Consider the following 23,500-nt stretch of genomic DNA (forward strand, 5'->3'; position numbering starts at 1 on the left):
TGCTGATACCATTTTCGATAAAAATGTCATGAAGTTAAAGTAGGTTCGTATAAACCCTCATTTGAATATTATAGGTTATAACAGGAATTTTACAGTGATACAATATTGTTATACATTTATTACATTATATAAATAATATAGTGATACCATATGAGAAAGAAACATTTTTAAAGCATGAAAAAGTCTATACTAAGTCAACTGTATGCCCCTATAAGGGTGTTATTTGGTTATTCTAAGGCTGTGAAGTGCCACCAGATTATTTTATTAGAGATGACTGCACAGTAACACATCTGCTTTTATAACTCGGGGCTCTGGGTGATGTTAGCGTTCTCGCTGTAGGCAAAGCAGCTGGGGAAGATTCCTATGTTTCCTGCACAGTGTCCCTCTAGCCACTCCTCATTAACTATAAGAAAGTGTGAAAGAGAAACATAAAGAGGCAGTGAGACTCACATCTAAACAGAGTATAAAGGTCTTTAAGAACATTTCAAATTAAAGTGCCTGACAAAAACAAAAGACTTTATAATTCATCTACAATTCAGATGAGGTTGACCTGCAGAGCCTCACCTTCACCCAGGATGTCGATAGTATCGCCTTCGCTGAACTCCAGGTCCTCTGTGCCCTGAGCATTGTAGTCATACAGCGCCACCATCTGGTAGAGGATAGGACGGTTGGCCAGGGGATCTTCTGTCTGAAGTAAAATAGCACAATGAGGAGAAATCTTTATTAGCAAAGCTGTACATTAGATGATTACCTAGAGGAATGATTAAATACATAATGTGACTTCAGGCAGGACAACGGGTTTGGTGAAAGCAACGTGGAACTCTCCCATCTCTAAGGGACGGCATGAAAAATACCCCACACACACACACACACACACACACACACACACACACACACACACACACACACCCAGACAAAAAACAAGAAAAGATGACACAATAACCACAATATACATAAAACCATAAAACAAAATAATAACAAAATAGACAGACAACTGTTAACCAAATAAACATATGTATAAAGACAACACCATAAGCCCATCATACACATCTCTCCCCAGCACAAAGCTTCTTAGGAGCCCCCCAGAAAGCTCAAGTACTTTTCACAATTTTCTTTGTAGACATCCAATCTGGCAAACCGTTTATATGACATCTTTTCAAACGCCGCCACACTAGCCATCTCACAGGCCCACTCTTGAATTGAAGGCACCCCTTCATTCCTCCATCCTCTTAAAAGAATATGTCTGGCTGTCATTAAACTAGTTTGGACTCAACTTCTTATGTGCTTATCTATTCCGGTTTAGGGTTGATCCATCTCCTAGAACAAATAATCTTGGGCTAAATGGAACCTGGGTCTCTGTAAACCGATAGATTATCATGTATCCCAGTCCACAATTCCTGGACCTTATCACAGGACCATAGACATGAAGTGATTGGCTGTCCTCTGTCTTACTTTTCAAACAATTTGGTGTGTCTTACAATCCAAGTCTTAACAATCTGGAGGGAGTCGGATAGAACTGATGCATAATCTTGAACTGGATGAGGCGCACCCTCACATCGCGTGACATAGTTTTAATATTCCTACAAATTCTGTCCCACTCCTCATCATCCAGTGTAATACTCAGATCCCTTTCCCATGTCTTCTTGAGGGCTGTCCATCCCCCAGGTTCAGCATAAGCAGAGAATAATACCCAGAAGCCTCATGACCTTTTCCATATTTCAACAACACCTTATCTAAACATTCTGGTGCCTTCGGGGCTGAAGAACTGGATCCAAAAATCCCCACTCAAAGATGACGAAGTTGCAAATATCTGAGAAATTGAATTGGAATTCCAATTTGCTGTACCACATCCTCAAAGGATTTCAATATGCCACGAGTAACAGATCACCCAGTGTAACAATTCCCTTTTCCAACTAATTCCTCCAAAAAAAGGGATATCTCTCAACACATAACTTTGGGTTTCGCCAAATACTTGAAGAGGTATTTAGATATGGATCCAGTTCAAACAGTCAGGCCACTTTTGGTCCAAATGACTTTTAAGTAAGAAATTATCGGATGCGTATTTTCCACACAATACAGTTTGACAGACAGGCTTTGTAAGTGCGATAATGGGGCAAGAAATACAATACCAGGGTGTGGCTCTCTCAGGAGGAAGTGACCAGTGGGCCAGATGCCTTAAGTTAAAAGCATAGAAGTAATACAACATTTTTGGTAGACCCAAACCTCCTCTATTCTCCCTTTATTAAAATGGAGCAGTTGTTTTTACCATTTCATATAAATGTCTTTCTTATCCAGTCACATTATTTACATTATGACAGAGGAACCTCTGGAGGAAGAGATTGGATATGGTAATTCAGATTGGGAACACAAACCATTTTCATAACATTGACCTTCCCTGCTATTGAGAGATTGAGCGTCACCCATCTATTAACATCACAAGAGATTTTATTCAATAATGGATCCAAATTACCTTTAACTAGGTATTTTACCTGGGGAGGGAATAAGATACCCAGATATGATACCTTGCTTTGGCCACTGTTATTTTTACAGCCAAAAATCTCCAAACAGCTGGCATTGCTCTTCTTCCGCCGCCTACCTGCTCGACGGAGAAGTTAATATCACGTTGCTATAAGGTGGTATCGGGGTGTGTTAGTATCAGAGTCATTTTATGAAAGTATGAGTACGAGTATGCGCACGGCATCGGACCGATACCCGATACTGGCATTGGTATCAGTGCATCCCTACTTGTAAGCTCATGGTGCATTCAATGTTGTTGTAAAGTACTCTTCTGCCATCTAGTGGTAATTCTTTTTGTTGTTTAACATCAATTGACTGCTGAAATAAGTTATTGTTATAAGATGAGCCTTCTTTAAGGTCACTGACTGTCGTCACCAAATGTCGGTTTGTGCTCTCACCGTTTTAAAAGTATCATTTTAGCAGTGGACGAAAGGAGCCAGTTGAGGTGGTTTGGACATCTGGTAAAGATGCCCCCTGGACGGCTTCCTAGGGAGGTGTTCCAGGCACGTCCAGCTGTGCGAAGGCCTCTTGGAAGACCCAGGACTAGGTGGAGGGATTATATCTCCTACCTGGCCTGGGAACACCTCAGGATCCCCCAGTCAGAGCTCGTAAATGTGGCTCTGGAAAGTTTGGGGCCCCCTGCTGGAGCTGCTGCCCCCACGACCCGACCCCGGATAAGCGGATGTCAATGGATGGATGGATGGATTTAAGTACCGGTATCGGAAAAAACAAAAAACAATATCCAAACCCTAATGGGGGCTCAGTGGAGAGTGGCCAGTGCAATGTTCTTAACTTCAAGTACTACTTTTTTTCATTGGGATACATGTTCTTACTTGTTTGGCTCTCTGGTTTTGTCTATCTGCTGTTGTGGTGCTGGGCAGGTAGTGTACAGTGGGTTTTTAGTGAAGTTTTTCATTGAAAAAAGGTGGACGATGCAGTTTATGGTCAGCACCTTAACACCTTGGACAACAGGATATCCCATCTTTGATCCACTATAAAAACTGTGATTGGTGCTGCTTTAATAATGGTAGGTGGAAAATCTGGCAGGGGAGAGCTGCGACCCCCGGACACACCCCTGCAACCCTGCAACTGATGTCTGATTTCAAGCCCTGATGCATGTGTAGTTGTGAATTTAAATCCTCACCTGGCACCACAGGGTGGCTCTGCCAGCCTCAGCCACCTCTTGCACGGTGCGGCCTGGCTCCACCTCCCCACCCAGAGGTATCAGCACCCGGGAACCATGCTGCTTATGTCTGATGAGAAAGAGCAGGAGTGGTGAGGGGGAGTGGTAGAAGGGGAATAGATGGGAAATTGAGGGCATCATAGGGCCAAACATGGGTAGATAGAGGATAGAAAAACAACTTTATTCTAGGATGACAAAGATGATTACAAGCATCAAAGCAGGGCTCTGATGCATGCTATTTGTTGTTATAAGCTCCTATTTTTATTTCAACAGCTAAACAAATGAACTGGTCCCGTTCTTATTGATCCTTAGATGTCATGTAAGGTTTCTGTAACTTATTTGTATCCCATGATGATGCTGTCTCAATCATATTCTGCTGTTTATTGCTGCTTTCAAGGACTCCTTTCATGTCTGCTGCAGCCTCAGTGTCCTATGTATCATGTTAGGTTTTCTTAGCCGCAACACATATTGGACCCACAGGGTGGAGTGGACAAAGAAAAGCATACTTTTTAGAAATGAAGCGTCACTTGTTGAAATCCAAGGAGACAGAGGTGGGCTGGCAGGCCTTTGGTTACCTGAGGCGCAGCTGAGACGCCGGCTGGCCCAATTTCTGTGCGATGCGTTCCTTCACTTCATGGTACGGTGTGTCTAGAGGGACAGACAGCGCCAAAGTGTACGTGTAGTGGACCTTCACCACCACGGAGCCCGCCTCTGCTCCCTGAACTACACCATCATGCTGTGAACAAGGAGCATAAATACATTAAAAGATCACGTAAATACAGCTTTTATTAATAAATATTGATCTGGTCCAATCAGTGTGAATACTTTTTTAAATGGTTATTATGAAGTGGTTGTTTTTATCAGTGGCTGAATTGGTCCAAAATGGTGCCAGTATCCTAATTCAGCAGTTGCATGACATGATCATTATATGTGTCTTATATTTTTATATTCATACGTATATCTTGGCTAATCCCCTATAGTTGACTATTCGATCTAAGGAGACTTATTTCACTACCAACCTCACAGTAAAATCGTTGTAGTGTCTGAAAATGTAGTTATGAAACAAAGGATCATTACATATTGCCTATATTGGCATGGTGAATGTCTGATTTTACATAGAATTGCATTTTCTTTTTTCAATAAATCATGATATATAGCTTATTTTGGTATAAATATTAACCTATTAATAATACTGATAACAATTACAAATAAGAGTACTCATGTGGACAAAATTCAGAAGTGCCGGTACTCAGTAATGGGGAGTACTGGCCCATTACAGGTTTTCTTTTAACATTTCATTAAAATTGTATTTTATATGAACTCATGTGACAAAATAATTGTTTGAGTAATTTGATTGATTGATTGGTTGATTGTAATACTTGGACTAGTATTAGTATTAATAGTACTAACATTAGTCCTGCCCCTAAAATGCCAATGTACTGTACTTGTAACACTAGAAATAATAGGAATTGTAGTGCCAGTAGTAGTGCTGAAAGTGTGTGTAAATTAAATTATAACAAATATCTACGAAATATATTGATACCTATATATTTTTCTTAAACACAAATATAGAAATCTTAATGTAGTAATCAAAAAATTGATATCGGCCATCGGAAATAAAAACATATATATTCTAATCAGGATATAGACCAGGATAAATGAAAACAAAACCAAATCGATGATTCAATTTTGGTCTCATGCTGACATTTTAAGTAAGTAGTATGAATGACAATGTTATGTTATGTCAATGTTACAGCACTATGAAACTTCATTAAGCTTCTGCATTAATGTCACTGAGACTAATTACATGTGTATATGTGTTGTACGTGATTAAACTAATTAATTAAAGTTATCAAATGAGGCGTCTGTAGCTGTTGTACTTCAAGACGCAGCAGGTTGCCATGGTTCACTCATTCTGAGCTGGAAGATATGAAAAAGCATCATCCTCATCAATTTAAACTCAAATGTTATGAGTAACCTTGACAGAGAGAAACTGTAATGTCATGGCTTGTCTGGATCAACAAAAGTACATTTCCAGGATAAAGCATGGCTTTCTGCTTGTGGCATAAGAGGTCTGCTCCCCGTGTATTGCCGTTCTCAAAATCCTCTCAAAAGCCAGAGCGTTTTTTCTCCTATCCTATAATGTATTTGTGGTGGAGGCAGACTTTACTCCAAAGCGCTGTGGAGATTTTGGCAATGCAAGACTATTTCATGGCAAGTGTGGAACAGGGAGTCATTTTGTTATTTCACATAATAATTCATCTCTTCAGGTCATTGTGGCATGCAGAAACAGAAATGAATATTTATATCCAGACGCTTACTAGGCTCTCTGCCTCCCCTGAGCGTCATAGTGACTTAATCGGGACACATCAGCATTCCCGCTGCTAAGTTCAACCTTACAAAGAAATGTCTTCACAAGTCCACACAATCCTTCTATATTTAGATCAGGTAGAAAGAAAAGGGTGAGTAAAGAGTGTATGTGTTTTGAGAGAGAGAGAGAGTGTGTGTGTGTGTGTGTGTGTGTGTGTGTGTGTGTGTGTGTGTGTGTGTGTGTGTGTGTGTGTGCGTGCGTGCGTGCGTGCGTGCGTGCGTGCGTGCGTGCGTGCGTGTACGTGTGTCATAAGCGTTCAAAGTTTCAGCTTCCACGGATGAATCTGGCTTTTCAGAGGGAGATATTACCTGGTCGCTGACTGCGTTGGCTGGGTCCTTGGGAGGCTCTGAGGCTGCCAGCGGTGCGTGGGTGGCAGTAGCGTAGGATGGAGGTGGAGTGTCTGAGGTAAAATGTACTGCAGGGAAAACACAGTACAGGTACAGTCTGAGCACACACAAAACAAGTCTAATGCAAGGTTAAACAGGTAGAAAGGTAGTCTGTTCCTCCATGCATATATAATTTTAAGGGGGAAACACTTAGTAGTTGTATTTTTTGTTCATTCTGACATTCATTTAATGATAATAAATGTCAACAAACACACCTGTTTTTCTAATGTCTAGAAGCTGCAGTTTCCATTAAACCCCCAGCAGCTTTAAACGGAGCAGTGCTTAAAGGATAGGTTCACATTATTTTAAGGTTGTCTTCAAACAATACTCGCCTATGCATTAAGGGCATAAAAACCTGCATGATCTACAATTTCCTGATGTTAAACTCAGACAAAACTGAGGTAATTGTGCTGGGCCCTAAACACCTCCGAACCTCTTTATCTAAAGATATACTTAGACTTAAAAAACTTTAATGTCCCTGAGAGGCAATTTGTTGTACAGTACAGGCATATTAACACATAACCACAACACAAACATTGAACAAGACATCTACAGCACTATTTATCTAACACATACAGTACAAACACACTTGAATAAATAGAATATAATAAAAAGGAGTATGTTGCACTTCCCTAAAAGGCCTAATGTCATAAATAAATGAAATTACTGAACATTACTTCACCTATATTCCTCCTCCAGTCATACCCCTCCCCACGTCTTATTATATTGGGTTATTGCCATGGGAATGAATGAGTATTTTGCTCGGTTGGTTCTGACTTTAGGGTATCTATATCTACGACCAGAAGGGAGCGGCTTGAACTCCACTGAAAGTGGATGGGTTGTATCCATGCAAACCTTGTCTGCCTTCTGTGCCAATCTGGTCAGATATAGTTGGTACAGGTCTTCCTGTTGCTTACCAATGATTTTTTCCACAGGTTTTAACAATCTTCCCCAATTTATTCCTCTGGGTGATTTTTTAATGTCCATACCAGCATACAATACAATAGGAGAGAATACTCTCGATAAAGGATTTGTAAAAAATAGTCAGAATTTTGAATCAACATTAAAATAATTAAGTTTCCTAAGAAAATACAAGCGTCGTTGGCCCTTTTTAAAAACAGCATCAGCAAACTGATCCCAGGATAAATTATGGTCAATGATAAGACCGAGATATTTGTACTCCGTCACCATCTCTATCTCCTCTCCTCTTATCAGAGTCGGAGTGGGTGAGGGAGCCCCACGTCTAAAATCAAAGACCAGCTCTTTGGTCTTGGACATATTCAAATGCAACTGGGAGGCTTCACACCAGTCAGCAAATTCCTGCATCACTGGACCATGTTCAGTTTCATCTCGCTCCAGTAAACTAATCACAGCAGTATCATCTGCAAATTTAATGATATGACGTCCAGGGTAAATACTGCGACAACAGTCAGTGTACAATATATATAGCAGTGGTGACAAGACACTACCTTGTGGTGTCCCATTTGAAGTGAAGTGGACCCCAGATAGTGTGTTCCCCAACCCTTACTCTTTGTGGCCGCCAACTCAGGAAGTCCAAGATCCATTTAATTTGTGTTGAGTTTAGCTGGAAGTTGTCTCTAAGTCTGTTTGCTAAAATTTGTGGGTGGGTTGTATTGAATGCTGATGAAAAGTCTGCAAATAAAAGCATGTGTTTTACAACCCTCCAGGTGTGTATACAGATAATTTAAAAGCACTACAATGGCATCGTCCATCCCCCTCCCCAATCTGTAGGCAAATTGTAGAGGGTCAAGGGCATGTCTACAGGAGTTAATGTGTGTTTTAATGATCCGCTCAAGTGATTTAACTAAAAAAGAGGTGAGGGCGATGGGCCTATAATCCTTCTATAATCCTACTCTGGATGGCATTGCTGTTGCCTCAAGCCTAGTGTTGTTTTTGGCGGCCTGTTTTAATTTTAGTTTTAGTCTAGTCTTTGTGTCAAGCTGTCATTTTAGTTTTTATTAGTTTTAGTCACGTTCATACTCTTTTTAGTCTAGTCAAGTTTCAGTTGACTAAAAGTCTGAACATTTTAGTCTTATTTTTGTCAGAATTATCCATGACTATTTTAGTCGATGAAAACTGATGACATTTAGTCGAATTGCATTACTAAAAAGAGACTAAAAGACAATAAAAATAAAAGTTTTTATTTTGTAAACAACATTTAGTCTCATTTTTATTTGTCGACAATATTGCATTGTACATTTAATTATAGTCATCGTCACATGCACCAGCATTTACGTTGCGTCTCGTCTCATTTTCATCACGTGATAAAGGTTCGTTGACGACGATATTTAGTCATCATTTTTGTTGACGAAAGCAACACTACTCAAGCCCTACTGTCAGAAATCTCTGAGTTATTTTTGATCAGGATATATCCTTTAAGGCCCACTTAAAATAAATCTCAAGAACAGCCTTTTTTCACCTGCGTAACATTGCCAAAATTAGGCACATCCTGTCTCAAAACTATGCTGAAAAACTAGTCCATGCATTTGTTACTTCAAGGCTGGACTATTGTAATTCCTTACTATCAGGTTGCCCTAAGTCCCTTAAGACTCTCCAGCTGATCCAGAATTCTGCAGCGCGTGTGCTAAAGAGAACTAAGAAAATAGATCATATTTCTCCTGTATTAGCTTCTCTGCATTGGCTTCCTGTAAAATCCAGGATTTAATTTAAAATCCTTCTCCTGACCTACAAAGCTCTTAATGGTCAGGCACCATCATATCTTAAAGAGCTCATAGTACCTTATTGTCCCACTAGAGCACTGTGCTCCTAGAATGCAGAGTTACTTGTGGTTGCTAGAAAAGTAGAATGGGAGCCAGAGCCTTTACTTATCAGGCTCCTCTCCTGTGGAACCAGCTCCCACTCTGGGTTTGGGAGGCAGACACCGTCACCACATTTAAGACTAAACTTAAAACTCTCTTTGATAAAGCTTATGTATAGTTAGGGAGTGAGGAGTTGCAGCGTTCACTTCTCTGCTTCTCTTCATAGTCGTCAGATTCATCTACCAACCCTTATAGTGCTGGCTCAGGTTTGCCTTGGACCAGCTCTTAGTTATGCTGTTATAGTTTTAGACTGCCGGGGGACTTCCTTTAACACACTGTTCTCCTCTCTCCTCTCTCTTTCCATCTGTGTGCATTCATGTCCCAGAAATGCTTGTTACTAACTTAGCTCTGGAGAGCTTATTCCCCGGAGTCCTTATGTTTTCTCGCACCGCAGTTTTCCTTGGATAAGGGTGGCACCTTGGTCTTGCTCGACGCTCTGCTATACCCTGGTACGCCCTGCAGTGCCCTGCTACGCCCTGCAATGCCCTGCTGCGCCCTCCAGCGCCCTGCAGTGCCCTGCTACGCCCTGCAGTGCCCTGCTACACCCTGCAGTGACCTGCTACGCCATGAACTACTAACACTGCTATTTCTAGTCATAGTTCCAATATCTTTATTGTTACTATAATTGCCACTGTTCATCGTACCCCCAACCGGCATCGTCAGACACCGCCCACCAAGAGCCACTGTTGCACTAAATGCTTGCTCTTGGGGGAATTATTGGAATTGTTGGGTCTTTATCAATTATAGTGTGGTCTAGACCTACTCTATCTGTGTCTTGAGATAACTCTTGTAACTTGTTATGATTTGATACTATAAATAAAATTGAATTGAATTATACAGTCAGTGCATTGAAACTGTTGCTACTTTGCGTGCTAATGGGTGGATGGACGGATGGATCCTTTTTAAAAACAACTGCCATGATGGAAAGATTTATCAGATCTTAAAGAAATACATCTCAGCCTTCAACACAGTGTGAGATGACTGTATCTGAGTGTGGAGGTGTGGGAAGAGAGAGAGTGTGGGAGGAGGTGGTGGCTCAGGTGAGCAGGCAGGGAGGGACTGATTGTCACAGCTGTAGCGAGTTGTCTAATCATGCTCTCCCTGCCTGCTCACCTGAGCCACCACCTCCTCCCACACTCTCTCTCTCCCCACACCTCCACACTGAGAAAAAAAAACACTATGATAAAAATTATACTATATATCTCGCGCTCACAAGCACCAGCCGGTGATACGGTTGGTGGGTGTAGTTTCGTAGAAAGAAAATAGTTCCTTTATAAAACTGATCACAACCTGTGAATTATCTTGATTAGCCAGGGGCATGTTAAGTCTATGATTTCCTGGTTGAACAACAAGTGTGAAACATTGTGCAACAGGCTTTGAGTTATGCTTTCTCTCGTTTATTGGGTGTGTCTCAGGTGATACACAATCAGCAGAGATGTGTCTGTAAACTCGTGGTGATAAAAAGGCAGAGCGCATGCGCACACAACGGGGTGTTCAACGCACCCCTTTTCAGTTTAAAAAAACATGTTGCTCGTTTTGTCGGGGCTGAACGTGGCCCATTTCTGGAAAGAGACATTTCCATTATATTGGAGAGAAGGCAAACATGTCCATGGCCAATATCTCCAACACTGGGAAACTCACACCAAAACCATCTAGATTTATAAACAGCACTACAGGTAAGTGGAAAAATATGTATTTTTGATGTGGGGATGAACTGTCCCTTTAAAGCGTTGCACCCCTTCATAGTGATTTCTTTCATTGCAGTTCTAAGCAGTGACACATCTTTCCAACTGCTCTGACAGTTACAGGTTCTTAATAACGGTAATTCCATCAATCCATCCATCCATCCATTCATCTATCTATTTATCCATCCATCCATCCATCCATTATCTATAACCGCTTATCCGGGTTGTGGTGGGCTGGAGCGGATACCAGGGTCCACTCTGAACAGATCGTTAGTCAATCATAGAGATGCACTGATGCTCACATTCACACCTACGGGCAATTTTTGAGTTGCCAGTTAACCTAACATTTATGCCTTGTTTGGAAACATTACAATATGTCACCTTGCTTTTTGTGTGGTGAAACTAAATTAAAAATATAAGTTAAAAAAAGGAACTGAACACATCTTGTACCACCCTAGTGCCACAGCACCTACTTTGGAACCACTGACCTAGAGAGTATTTTAGTCAGTGCAAAGCTGGTCAGTTTTACCATAGAAATAAAATGGATAGAAAGGCCATTCCCATTCATATCAACGCAGCAGAATCATAGACCATAAAAAAGATGAACGCATCTCCACTTCATCCCACTGTACAAAGGTGAAGCAAAAATATGCCGGATACGGACGCCGCCATCTTGGAATTTTTGAGCCAGAATCTGCGCAGTATTAATCAGGTGGTGGAATGGCTGGAGACACAGTATCAAAGTCCCGTCTGACCAAACCTGAGTCAATCACAGCTTGTTTTTGACCTATACTGCAGCCAGCCACCAGAGGCTGATCCATATGTTTTGCCTTTACTTATACAGTCTGATGCATAGACTGATATGTATGGTCATTTGGTCATAGTGCCAGCCACTTTTCACAGACTAACCGTATAAACCGACTTGCCACAAATTTGGTAGTAACGTACAAACAAGCAGTGGCGTAGTAATGTTACGAAGCAGAGAGCCAGCCGCTAAATGAGTCAAGATGTCTTGCTCGGAAACAAAGTGTTGGTTCTTTGTACCCTGCTGCTAGTGGAGCAAATTTTTATTATTATAATAACTATTATTATTATTATTATTATTATTATTATTATTATTATTATTATTATCAGCACTGTACTTCAAAAACCACAGGCAAATATCTAGTCAAGATAGATCACAGTGCCAGAAAGTACACATAAAAAATATTGCTCTGACTCTGGAATGATCCTGGAGCAGATAAGAGGAAATAAGGTCTTCCTATTTTGAGGCAGGAGGATTTTAGAGCAAGTAGAGTAGAAGGACCAGGAGGACTATGATCAATGTTTTACCTCGAGGAGGAGCTGCAGGGCTATGCTGAGCATCTGGGCGAGTGGGTGGCTTGAGTCCTGGTGGGAGAGGGATCCCACTGGGAACTCTCTGTGGCAGAAGACAAGAAAGGAAAGTCAGAGAAACAGCATCATTTTTCTAATGGTTAGAAAAACATAGAATATCTTCCCAGCAGGAAACTTGCATCTTTTGATGAGAAGAGCACAATAATCTTGTAACTGTTCCGGCTGATAGGCTTAACTGTAGCATTTGAAATTGTTATGTATTTTCCATGACACAACATTTTGCTGCCTGGTCTCTGGGGTGAAGCCGAGAAAGCTCTGCTCAGCATGAGTCTAATTTTGAGAAATCTGTGAAGTGCCGTCATTAAAGCTCTAAACTGAAGCCCAGTCTGTTTCCTTTCAAGATGAGCCTGAAATATATTAGGCAAAGCATCATAAAGTGTGGGGCGCCCAGATATCTCAGTTGGTAGAGCGGGCGCCTATATACAGAGGTTTACTCCTCAACGCAGTGAGCCCGGGTTCGACTCCGACCTACGTCCCTTTGCTGAATGTCATTCCCCCCTCTCTCTCCCCTTTCATGTATTTAGCTGTCCTGTCAAATAAAGGCCTAAAAATGCCCAAAAATAATCCCCAAAAAAAGAAAAGCATCATAAAGTATATTATTGCATTACAATACATTACATTCTCCTTTTTGCCTTTGAACATCTTGACATCTGCAGGTTCAAGCAGGGATATTGGCAGAAGTCCTCTCTGAAAAATAAAGGACTAAAATCAGATACTAAAATATAAAAGAGACTAAATTACAGTGAAATACAGCTTTGTCACCAACCACGTTGGTAGAAATGATCTACTCCATTTTCTGCATTCATTTGTTGACCACTTACCATATTACACCAATTTTAGCTATCCATGTCAGATCAGACTAAGGTGTTTTTGATGACCTACAAAACTGTAAATGCCTTCATGAATATTGGACTCAAATGTATCAGGTGAACACAAACATGACTCCAAATGAATGCTAATGTTGCTACGTATCTGTACAGTGCATAGGCAACTGTGGGCAACATTTTAAAAGGTCATAAGATGTAAATGATGTGTGGCCAAAAAATAAAAAACTTAAAACTTCTAACTTTATATGTTATTGTATCTAAGTTTTATTTGTTAAAGCTCCATAAGAGTAGAGCTGCAAACATTAATCATGTAGTTAAATTATTACTAAAATTAATCGCCAACTATTTTGGTAATCGATTACAGTTTGGGTAATTGTTTTAATGAAAAAAAGTTTAAATTCTCTGATTCCAGCTTCTTAAATGTGAATATTTTCAAGTTTCTTCACTCCTCTGTGACAGTAACTCTACTCCTCATGCTTTTAAATTAGTAGTAGTAAAAGTATTTTAATTAAATTGAATTGAGTAAACTGAATATCTTTGAGTTGTGGACAAAACAAGACATGTGAGGACGTCATCTTGGGCTTTGGAAAACACTGATTGACATTTTTCACCATTTTCTGACATTTTATAGATCAAACAACTAATCTAAAACTAAACTCGAGAAAATAATCAACAGTTTAATCGACTATGTAAATAAACTTAAAAAAAATAATCAGCCTTACATAGGACAGTAAAACAATGATTTTTCTCAGGACATTGAAAACATCACAACACAACTCTTAAAAATCAGTCTATAAGATTTACACTGCATCTTTGTCTCATTATAGATTCATACATTCTCTCTCTACTCACCTGTCCATCATAGATGACAGTTGCCATCCCATCCCTGTCCTCCTCGCCAAATAAAAACACTGTGGCCCCTCCCGGCACAGTCAGCTGTCCCGGGCCCTGAGCCATGTAAGGGATCCGCATGCGCATGTATCGAGAGTCCCTTACAGGTGGTGAAAAGACAAAATCAGTCACACATCTACAAGCAATATTACTATACTATAATGTGTAGTTCAACAGCTCAGGTTAATAATATTTCTGTATGTATGGTGATAATACTCACTGAGCTCCATCCACCTTAGGCTCATAGAAACCAGGTTTCTGTGGTGAAGACAGAGTGGTAGTTAGCAAAGGGAGTGACTGACAACACTATCTTTATTCATAATGACACTGTGGTCATTCGTACCTGCAGCCTCAGAGGTTCAAAGCCTCCAAAATCATCATTGGGAATCATGGAGGTAATCACCTGCAAGCAGAGCATTATACATTACTGTTCTGCAACATTTTGCTTTGGTTTTTCCTCTCATTAGTAGTATAAAAGTAAACAAGAGCAAGATGGAGTAATTCAAGCATCTTACCATACACCCATAACACAACATTTGCCATGGGGACACTCTACCTTTGATTTGCCCAGGAAGTCTCTTTGCTGCAACTGCTCCACATCCTGTTTCCTGGGACGAAACACCACATCCTCAGGCACCAGGAGAGGAGCCAGTACCTCTTCCCTCTGTTATTGAAGTCAGAGTAAAGTGTTCTTTTTGTAATACAAATGACGATATTGTGTGTACATCTGTACTGTGTTTCCCAAGTGTCTTTTTTAGAATTCTAAAATCATTATTTTAAGTCAGAATATTTAAGAAAAGCAATTAGAGGAAAAATGAATTTAATTTTCAGCTCTGGGCTTTTGGAGTAAGCTCTGACCTAAACACTCTGTATGTGTTTTGTGAAATTGTTGTTAAACCATTTTTTAGAATAACCATAGCCATGAATATCTACAAAACTGTGACCTAAACCTATCACTTTAAGACACAATGAAATGGCCCCACTACTTCCTATGATAATGTCATTTATGTTGAAAAACGTTTTTTTTGAGTGGAACTAAACACAGTGAGATATCATTCTTAAGTCGGCAGTGGTGGCCTAAAGGTTAGAGTGATTAAGGTTAGGGTTAGATGCCTTGAAGTTGATGGTCGCAGCTCTGCCTTAAAGTCGATGTTGGGGGCTTAAAACACCATCGAGCGCTTCACTGAGTGAGTGTATTTAGGGCGTTCCTGGAAAACTGCAGGAATATCTCAGTGACACTTAACCTGATTAAATAAAAAGTAAAAAAAATACTAAGAAAAAAAGCTTCTTTAGAAGAGGAAAGCTGATTGCTCTCAGAGGGGACAGAAAGGTGGGATTTCATTACACAAGCTTCACAGGTTGGAGTTTGGTCAGTTTTAGATGAAATTAAAGTTTGGCAAAAGTGATGGTGGCGTAGAAAGACAGTGTTTTAACATTTTTATAATTGTGCCCTTCCTTAGATTTACTTTTGTTGTTCAATAACTGTACAGCATCATACCTACCTACTGCATGAAAAACCTGCCCTCAAGATAAATTGCTTTCGCTGCCCTTGCTGCTACCTACCTGGTAAATGCACACCAGCATGACCAAATGGAGCACAGTTCACTGTTATCTTTCACTTGTTATTCTTGTCACAGGAAGTTAAAGTTTCAATTTAATTGTGTCTTAAAGAAAAGAGTAAAGACACAACTTTCATTTTTTTTGTCTTACTAGGTACATTAAGTATGACAATGGCAGAAATGCAAACAACAAACAAAATAATAAAAACAGTGCAGGGGCAGTTGACTTTGGAAATTTGTCACCAAAGTCTAACTCGTGTCTTTTTCAGGTCTGTTCTGAAAGTTGTGACACTCACCAGGACGCTGTCCAAAGCCACCTCTATGTTTCCCCCTCGACTTCCTCCTCTCTCCTGGGAGGCTGTCAGCAGGACCTCCTTGGCCTGCTCCCACAGGCCCATCCGACAGTACACAGCTGCTGCATTATATAATACCTGGGCGACACATCACAATTATACATTTCAGTTCCTTCCTGTTACAGTAATACTGCTGTTGTCTTTACTGTTGTGTGAAAACCCACTTACAGAGATTTTACATCATAATTTACCACAATATGGGGGGCTTTACCAATGAATTAATATACACTTAAATAACATGTCTGTCTTTCCAAACTTACTTTCTGAATTTGGTAAAAAAAACTCCCCATGCACTGAAGTTTTAAGACACTGGAGGATGGAGCTATCAGCAAACTCCTTTTCTGCTACAAAGGCTAAAAAGCAGCATTATTATTCAAGTAGTCATCAGGGTGATATGTCAGTGCATTCGATGCTACTGTTGGAGCAGTGATTTATATAGCCGGAGAGAATTTGACAAAACAATTGTTGAGAACTGTAGCATGCTGCATTATTTATCCTTTTTTAAGTTGTCAAACTACCTTGGTGATGCTTGGGTCCTTTATGTATAAATTTAGATGCTCCAGTTCAGTTTGTTCAATTGTTAATTTGTGCTATAATTACTAATATATTGTTCTGTGGAATTGGTTCCCTGTGATGACAGCAAAACAATTGCTGCTTCTGTCACTGATGGAGACATTTCAACAACTAAGAGTCTGTATTTTTATTATTTATTTTCAAAATGTATCAGCCTCTTAGCTGATCATTCAAATGATATGGAAAACACCAATATTTCATATTTTAGTAGGTTTAAGTTCAAGACGCATTAAAATTGTGTTATTTCGTGTTTTTTGTTTTTTTTAACCATAATTATTTAAAGATCCCATGAAATGGTATCAATACCTTGTTAACATTTGATTAATTCAATTGAATCAGTTATGTAGAAACAGGCAATTTGATTCAATAGGAAGCAGAAAGGCAGGATTGTTCAGGAATGTTTGAGCTAAACGTTAAATTCCACCTTGTGATATTCATACAAATGTATTCCTACAAAACAGACATTAGCTGTTAGCTATCTAGCTAGCAATGTAGACTGTGTGAGTGTTTATATGACAGCTCAGAGTCTTGACAGAATCCTAAATTCACCGGGTACTCCAGTTCTTTGTCTTATTTTCCTCTAGTTGCTCAACTTTATCTTTTTGTCTGTGCGTTCATGAATTGGAGTAAAAAAGTCTTGGGTCAACTCCTGTCTACATGTGTTTGTCGTACTTTGTGGCACCTAGGGTGAAAAGCATCTAATTGTGTGCAGTTACAACTTTCCAATTCTCTTCAGTCTAAACACACTTTATGAAACGTTTTTGATGACTTTATTGGTTGTACCTTTTATTGACACCCACTGATTTACACCCAGTACGAGGTCACCACTAAAGATGCAGCTTTTTACAGGAAGTAGGATTTTTTTGTTGTATGTTTAAGTGTCCATTTCATTGGACCTTGAAGCTGTCTGTGCGTAAAATGTATGTATGTATATATGGTCACATTAGCTTTAAACCCTGGCTGTAATGTTAGCTAGACTAAGCCATAGTTAACAAGCCCAGGTGCATTGTCTGTGGGCAACTACAGCATGTCTTATCTGTACTGTCAGAAATGTGTGATGTTATGTAACATTTTCTTCTCAATGAGGCTTTGTTAGCTTCCAGGTGTACTGTTTGAACTAAACAATGGAGGTGCAATGGAGATGATGACAAAGCAGTTCAGTTTTCATTCCTCAGTACTGACAGACCTCATGGGATTGTTTTTTTTGGCTTTTTTTCCATTGTAATGTGTCAGAGGAAGCATGCTGAAGGCTGCCGTTCCGCTGTGTGAATGTAGGTGTGTAGTGCAGTGTGTCCGTGTGTATGAGGCTGAATGTCAGACCTGCCAGCTGTAGAGTTTGAATCGTAGTCCCAGCTGTCTGTAGTCAATGACCATGTTTCCTCTCATATGCTTCTGTGCCCAGATACAGTCTGACAGAGCCTCCTCCAACCTGAAGACACAGCAACACAAAAACAGACACAGATGCACAGTAGGCTAATGGATGAAAAACAGTTGATTTTCAAGATTAAAATGCAAAATCTACAAAAACTCTAAAATAAAATTCACAAATGTTGTGGTGTTACAGTGTTGTTATGGCACAGACTTTTTCTGCCATGTACAGTAATTTGTTCTCCGCTGCCTGGCAACCTAACAGGGAAGAAAAGTCTCCAGGAAGTGACTGCAAAAAATTGTCCAGCACATAACCACCCATATTACATGCCAAATGTGAGCTTTAGAGGTGCAGATCTTGTCAACTTTGGACAGAGCAAGGCTAGCCGTTTCCCCCTGTTTCCAGTCTTTATGCTAAACTAAGCTAAGCTCAGCAGCTTCTGGCTGTAGCTTCACATTTACAGTGCAGGTACGAGTAGGGTGACCAGACGTCTTGGTTTGACCGGGACAGTCCCGATTCTGAGTTGCGTGTCCCGAGTTCCGACAAAAGCCTGTCGGGACGCTAAAATGTCCCGGTTTACAACCACTATGAAATTGTCCCGGTTGTCAGCAATTACATAGCCAACGTGGTCTTATTATAGCCCGGTCATTAACTAAACCCATGTAGAAAGACTAATAAAGCGTCCAGCGTATGATTTTTTTTAACAATGTGTGTGTCAGTCAATCGTAGCGGTCTGCGTCTGCATAATCTGTGCAGCCAGCGTTACAATGTAGGCTGTATTTGTAAACTTTGTTGCAATGCCTCTGTCTTATTTTAACTAGTCCCTCCAGGTCCACTGGAAAGTCAGCGGATGAGCGCTGGGTGGAAATGGGGACATTCTAAAACGTGAAAAAGCTTAACGTGGTTTAATATACCTAAACAACGATCAATGATTACCAAATTTCTCTCTCATATTGCTCCTCAAGAGAAATTTGGTGATCATTGATCGTTGTTTAGGTACATTAAACCACGTTAAGCTTTTTCCTTACAATAGCCTCAATGAAGCAGAAACGCTTAATGTCTGATAACGTCCATTATAATTGGACTTTGGGTTAGATTTTTTGACAGTTTTCAGTGGTTATGAGGAGCAATATGAGAGAGAAATTTGGTGATCACTGATCGTTGTTTAGGTACATTAAACCACATTAATCTTTTTCCTTACAATAGCCTCAATGAAGCAGAAACACTTAATGTCAAATAAATAGATAATAAATTAATTCATGCATGAATTCATAATTCATGTACCCTTACCGTAAAGTGTTACCATAACTTTAGTTCAAGCCTGTGGCAGCAGTTCCAAATAATTCATGCAACGAAAAATACCTTTTCACAACGTTTTTCACAAGATCAGTGGGTGCATTTTCCAAAAGAATGCTTTAATTCTGAAAAATAAAGTTGGTCCCACACGAAACTCACTCAATGTCTTTTAATAGCCTATTATTTCTTGGATATGTAGGCTACATACCAAGAAAATTCATGAATATTAACTGAGATACCCCATTATGTTGTGAGCAGTAGGCCTACGTGTGCTGTTGGCAAAATTGTGTCTAATCTGTCTGTCTCTATGTCTGACCTGGGCTGGCACATGTTCACGTAAAAAAAGCGTGTGCGTGCACAAGCACTACGGTCATAGTGCCATAGTAGTTTCAAAAGACTTTAATGTAGTGTAGATTATAAATCAGTATTTAGAACAGCGTGCTGCCCCCTACCTGTCAATCTGCATCATCACTGCTGCTCTCTGGAAGAAGCCAACAGCAAGACGTGCATCCTTGGCAATGGCGAGGTCTAAAGCCTGGACATTACAGAGGGGGGTATACAAAGTTGAGATTGGACACACACAAGTATTACAACACGCTTCCTTTTTTACAATCAGACAGTGTAAATATCTAGCAGTAATATTCTAACGTATTGATAAGGGTAAAGATAGCACATAGAGGTTTAATATCAAGAGTCAGCTGCTGCTTGAATTTTGACATTCCAGTTATAAGATGATCCCTCTAACAACGTCACTAATGGCAGACGAGTTCATCACAGACAAACATGGCCGTATAGGCTGTTAAGTCCCATACATCCCAAATATATAATGATGGGGCGTTGTAAAACTTGGGTTTTGGTTAATTCTTGTCTTCTAAAAAACATCTCCTCTTACAATAATCCAGTCTGCAGCTGCAAATCTTAAAGCTTAAGCGCGTAACTTCTGATAGTAATGAACGTCCGTTAACTTACATTCAAGCCATTGCCAAATGAGTTGCTACAAAGCTAATTAAGACTATCGGCTCCACACAACTCTCTCTGTATTTCTCAGTATGGCGATGTTCAGAAGATTGTGTCCTGGTGACTTTCCCGCGCAGAAGCTCGAATGAAGATAATAACCTCTTCTGTAGAGTCCATCATGTTTTTTTAATCCTCCGTGTCCTCCTTGGCTACAAGCAACTGCTTGGAGGAGGGTTGGGAGCGCGTGCGCGATCACGTAAGGCTTGTATCATGTGGACGCGCTGACAGTTTTGTTGTCATTACTAAGTATTCCTCATGGGGGCGACAGAAACTACGCACTATAGCTTTAATAATGTTTTTATGAATGTATGTCACTCTAGAGTCTCTGCTTTTGTTTTCCAGAAAAACTTAAATAGTCAATTGAAGTGGTCTTCCTGATAAACTAAAGAGCTATAGCAAGTGTGATGTTGGCGTTGTTGTTCTTGGCTTATAACTGATCTATAAAGCATATGAAAATGATTTATTAAATATAAAAAAAACATTAGTTGCTTATATAAACCTTTATATGTACCACAAACGTTATGGGTTGTAATGGGAATTATAATTAAATAGCAAAGTAGTGATGTCTGAGAGTTTGAATCACTTCAAAGTATTGACAGAAATGTCAGGATCCCCCCCTACCAACCTCTTCATTATCAACACAACACAACACACAGACCTTCAAGGCCAGGGCCAGCTGTCCCAGAACCAGGTGAGCTGAGGCAGCATTAAACAAAATGCGAGATGTGGGTTCACTGATCTCCTCGAGTTTGGACAGAGCTCCATGCCAGTCCTTGGCATCCACCGCCTGCACCGCCTCATCCCACAACCGAAGTAACTCAGTGTAAAGCATTCTGGAAGGCAAAATACAACAGACGTAAATATACAACAGAGGAGGTTTGTCTTTGCTTTCGCTTTTTTGAGAGTTGGTGGAAAAAATGGTGGAAGATGAAATGAGTTTCGTGTCTCTGTCTGTAAAATTAGTGATGACATTTTGGATTTAAGTAAAGGATAAACTTATAACCTTGTTCTACTACTTTTACCTTTACTACTACTTTTTTTTTTATTAAATAAAAGCTATTATCACATTTCTTTTTTCTCTTTCTATCACATGACATGAATTAAAGAGAGCTCCAAAGGTCTTTGAAGTTGGTGTAGATCCTAGATAAATGTAATACAGAAACAGAGGTGAACACACCCTCTGACACATGTATTAGAGTGACAGCACAAAAATATCTGATCGGGATAAATATTACGTCTGTTGAAGCAATATGTATTGTTCGAATACATTTCATTTGAGTGGGATTTGATAGGATGTTACACCACTATCATTTTCCATGCATCTTAGTTCTGCATTATCACTGTATGTTTTTGTGGATTTCTTTACTGCTCCTGTTTAGTTTTCTTTCTATTAAAATTTAAAGCACGTTCCTATTATTTTATTACGTAATAAATATATTAGATTAGATAAAATAGTAATTGGATAAGCCAACATGAAGGACTTTACACAAAATGAACTATAATTCTTAGAATATTGATAGTTATAAGCCCAGTGGATTACTGAATTTGTCTGAATTTACAGCTAAGTGGAAAAAGGTAGAGTAAAAGATATGTAGGCTGGGTCAAACATGAATACACACACAACCCCACACCTTACCTGTTAACTATCTCATATAAATAACAAATTAATAAATATTAAAAAGTATAAAAGAGAAAACCTACGGAGAAAGTGCACTGATGTTATTCATTAAAATTGTTCACAATTTTATTTGAATACTTCCTTGTACCTTTAGAATCCTAATACAAGCTACATTTTCTATCAGAGAAACTTTAAAATCCTTTACATTCAGACTGCTTACCTTTTGCTGCTAAATGAGAGGCCAGTGAGAGTTCAGTCAGTGTCCAGCTCTACCTCGATGCCTGCTGCATTCCACACTCTGCCAACGGGGAAGTAAGAGTGAGTAAAACAAGCCTAGTCTACACCCTGCTGCAACCAGGAAGTCCTCCATCCACATTTCCCTGATAGGAGCCACAGAGGCACACAGGCTCTGGAATTCACCTGTTGGTGTGGCACGTACTCATGACAATTACAACACACATGAGTCACACAGGATTGAATTAAACGGTAAAAATAAATAGTATTTTAGCATATTTATCTTGCATTATTTGACCTACAGGGACTGTATTTCAGAAACTCAATGACTGTGAAATCCTTTATTATCTGTGTAGTAACAAAAGAGGTTAAGGTTTCTGTACCAGGTCTACTTATTTTGCTAACACCCTGCAGGAAGCTGTAGTTACTCTTTTGGGTTTCCATCATAGAATTACTGAGATGTTTTGAATAAAGTATATTCTGAGTGACCTTTGACCTCCCCTTACAAGTAATGTTTTAGAGAAGGAAGTCAAAAGAAAAATGACGGTGCTTTCCTGAAATCACAGCTCTTCAAACATAAAATGAAACATATGGTTGTTGGTTAGGTGTGGTTATAGGTTATAAGTTTAGAAACAAGGAAATTAGTTGTTATTTCCAATGCTCAACTGGGCCAACCTGCTGCACAGGTTATTTTGTTGTAAATGTGCACAGTATACAGGTTTGTCTGTGGTGGGTGGGGCATTACAGCCTGACTGTAGAAAATACTCCTTATACTCCTTCTCCCATACAAGTAAAAACCTGCATTCAAAAATGTTAAATACTGTTGATTACTTTAAATTATTATTTATGCTAAATATAACCTGTCAACGTTTTATTTTACTATATTAGATGATAACATAATAATAAAATAATAAATAATTTTAATATTGCATCTGGTCAGGATGGAGCTAATTTCCACTATTTTACATACTGTGGTAATTCTATCGATTGTATCGTATTTTATAATTTCATTTAATACAGTGTTTCTCAAACTTTTTCAGTCCAAGGACCACTTACCTAATGAAAAAAAAAATCATCATTTTGATATAATATGAAACTAAATAACGCTCCAAAGTTAGGCAAATTTTGGCAAGGGAAAAACTGGCATGGCCATTTGCAAAGGGGTCTCTTGACCGCTGACCTCCAGATATCTGTATGAAAATGAGTACACACAAGTCTCCACTCACACACACAGCTTTGGCTCACTTGGTAGAGTGGTTGCCTACCAATCCAAAGGCTGGTGGTTCAATCCCTGGCCCTGTAGTTAGGTGTCAATGTGTCCTTGGGCAAGACACTGAACCCCAAATTTCTCCCGATGCTGCGCCATTGGAGTGTGAATGTTTATCT

At 39.6% G+C, this 23,500-nt stretch overlaps 1 protein-coding gene across 3 annotated transcripts; it reads right to left on the minus strand.

The window, feature by feature from the left end:
- Window positions 1-241: 241 nt before the first annotated feature.
- LOC116050668 (NADPH oxidase activator 1-like) lies at window positions 242-22,311 on the minus strand. Of its 3 annotated transcripts, XM_035996432.1 has the most exons (17): window positions 22,101-22,281; window positions 21,772-21,811; window positions 20,921-21,095; window positions 19,698-19,780; window positions 17,901-18,009; window positions 15,951-16,085; window positions 14,652-14,759; window positions 14,439-14,498; window positions 14,316-14,353; window positions 14,057-14,195; window positions 12,996-13,064; window positions 12,315-12,402; window positions 6,380-6,486; window positions 4,276-4,436; window positions 3,662-3,770; window positions 565-688; window positions 242-403 (listed from the first exon to the last, which is right to left on the minus strand). In XM_035996432.1, exons 3-17 carry the CDS (start codon window positions 21,092-21,094, stop codon window positions 297-299), a joined length of 1,611 nt encoding a protein of 536 aa, XP_035852325.1. In that variant the 5' UTR covers window position 21,095; window positions 21,772-21,811; window positions 22,101-22,281; the 3' UTR covers window positions 242-296. The 3 variants fall into 3 exon arrangements, with proteins under 3 accessions (XP_035852325.1, XP_031156773.1, XP_031156772.1); XM_031300913.2 differs by lacking the exon at window positions 21,772-21,811 and having other exon boundaries at window positions 6,380-6,471; window positions 22,101-22,311; XM_031300912.2 differs by lacking the exon at window positions 21,772-21,811 and having other exon boundaries at window positions 22,101-22,311.
- Window positions 22,312-23,500: the final 1,189 nt, after the last annotated feature.

This window comes from Sander lucioperca, chromosome 2 (assembly GCF_008315115.2).
Source record: "Sander lucioperca isolate FBNREF2018 chromosome 2, SLUC_FBN_1.2, whole genome shotgun sequence".
In the NCBI taxonomy this organism is placed as follows: Eukaryota; Metazoa; Chordata; class Actinopteri; order Perciformes; family Percidae; genus Sander; species Sander lucioperca.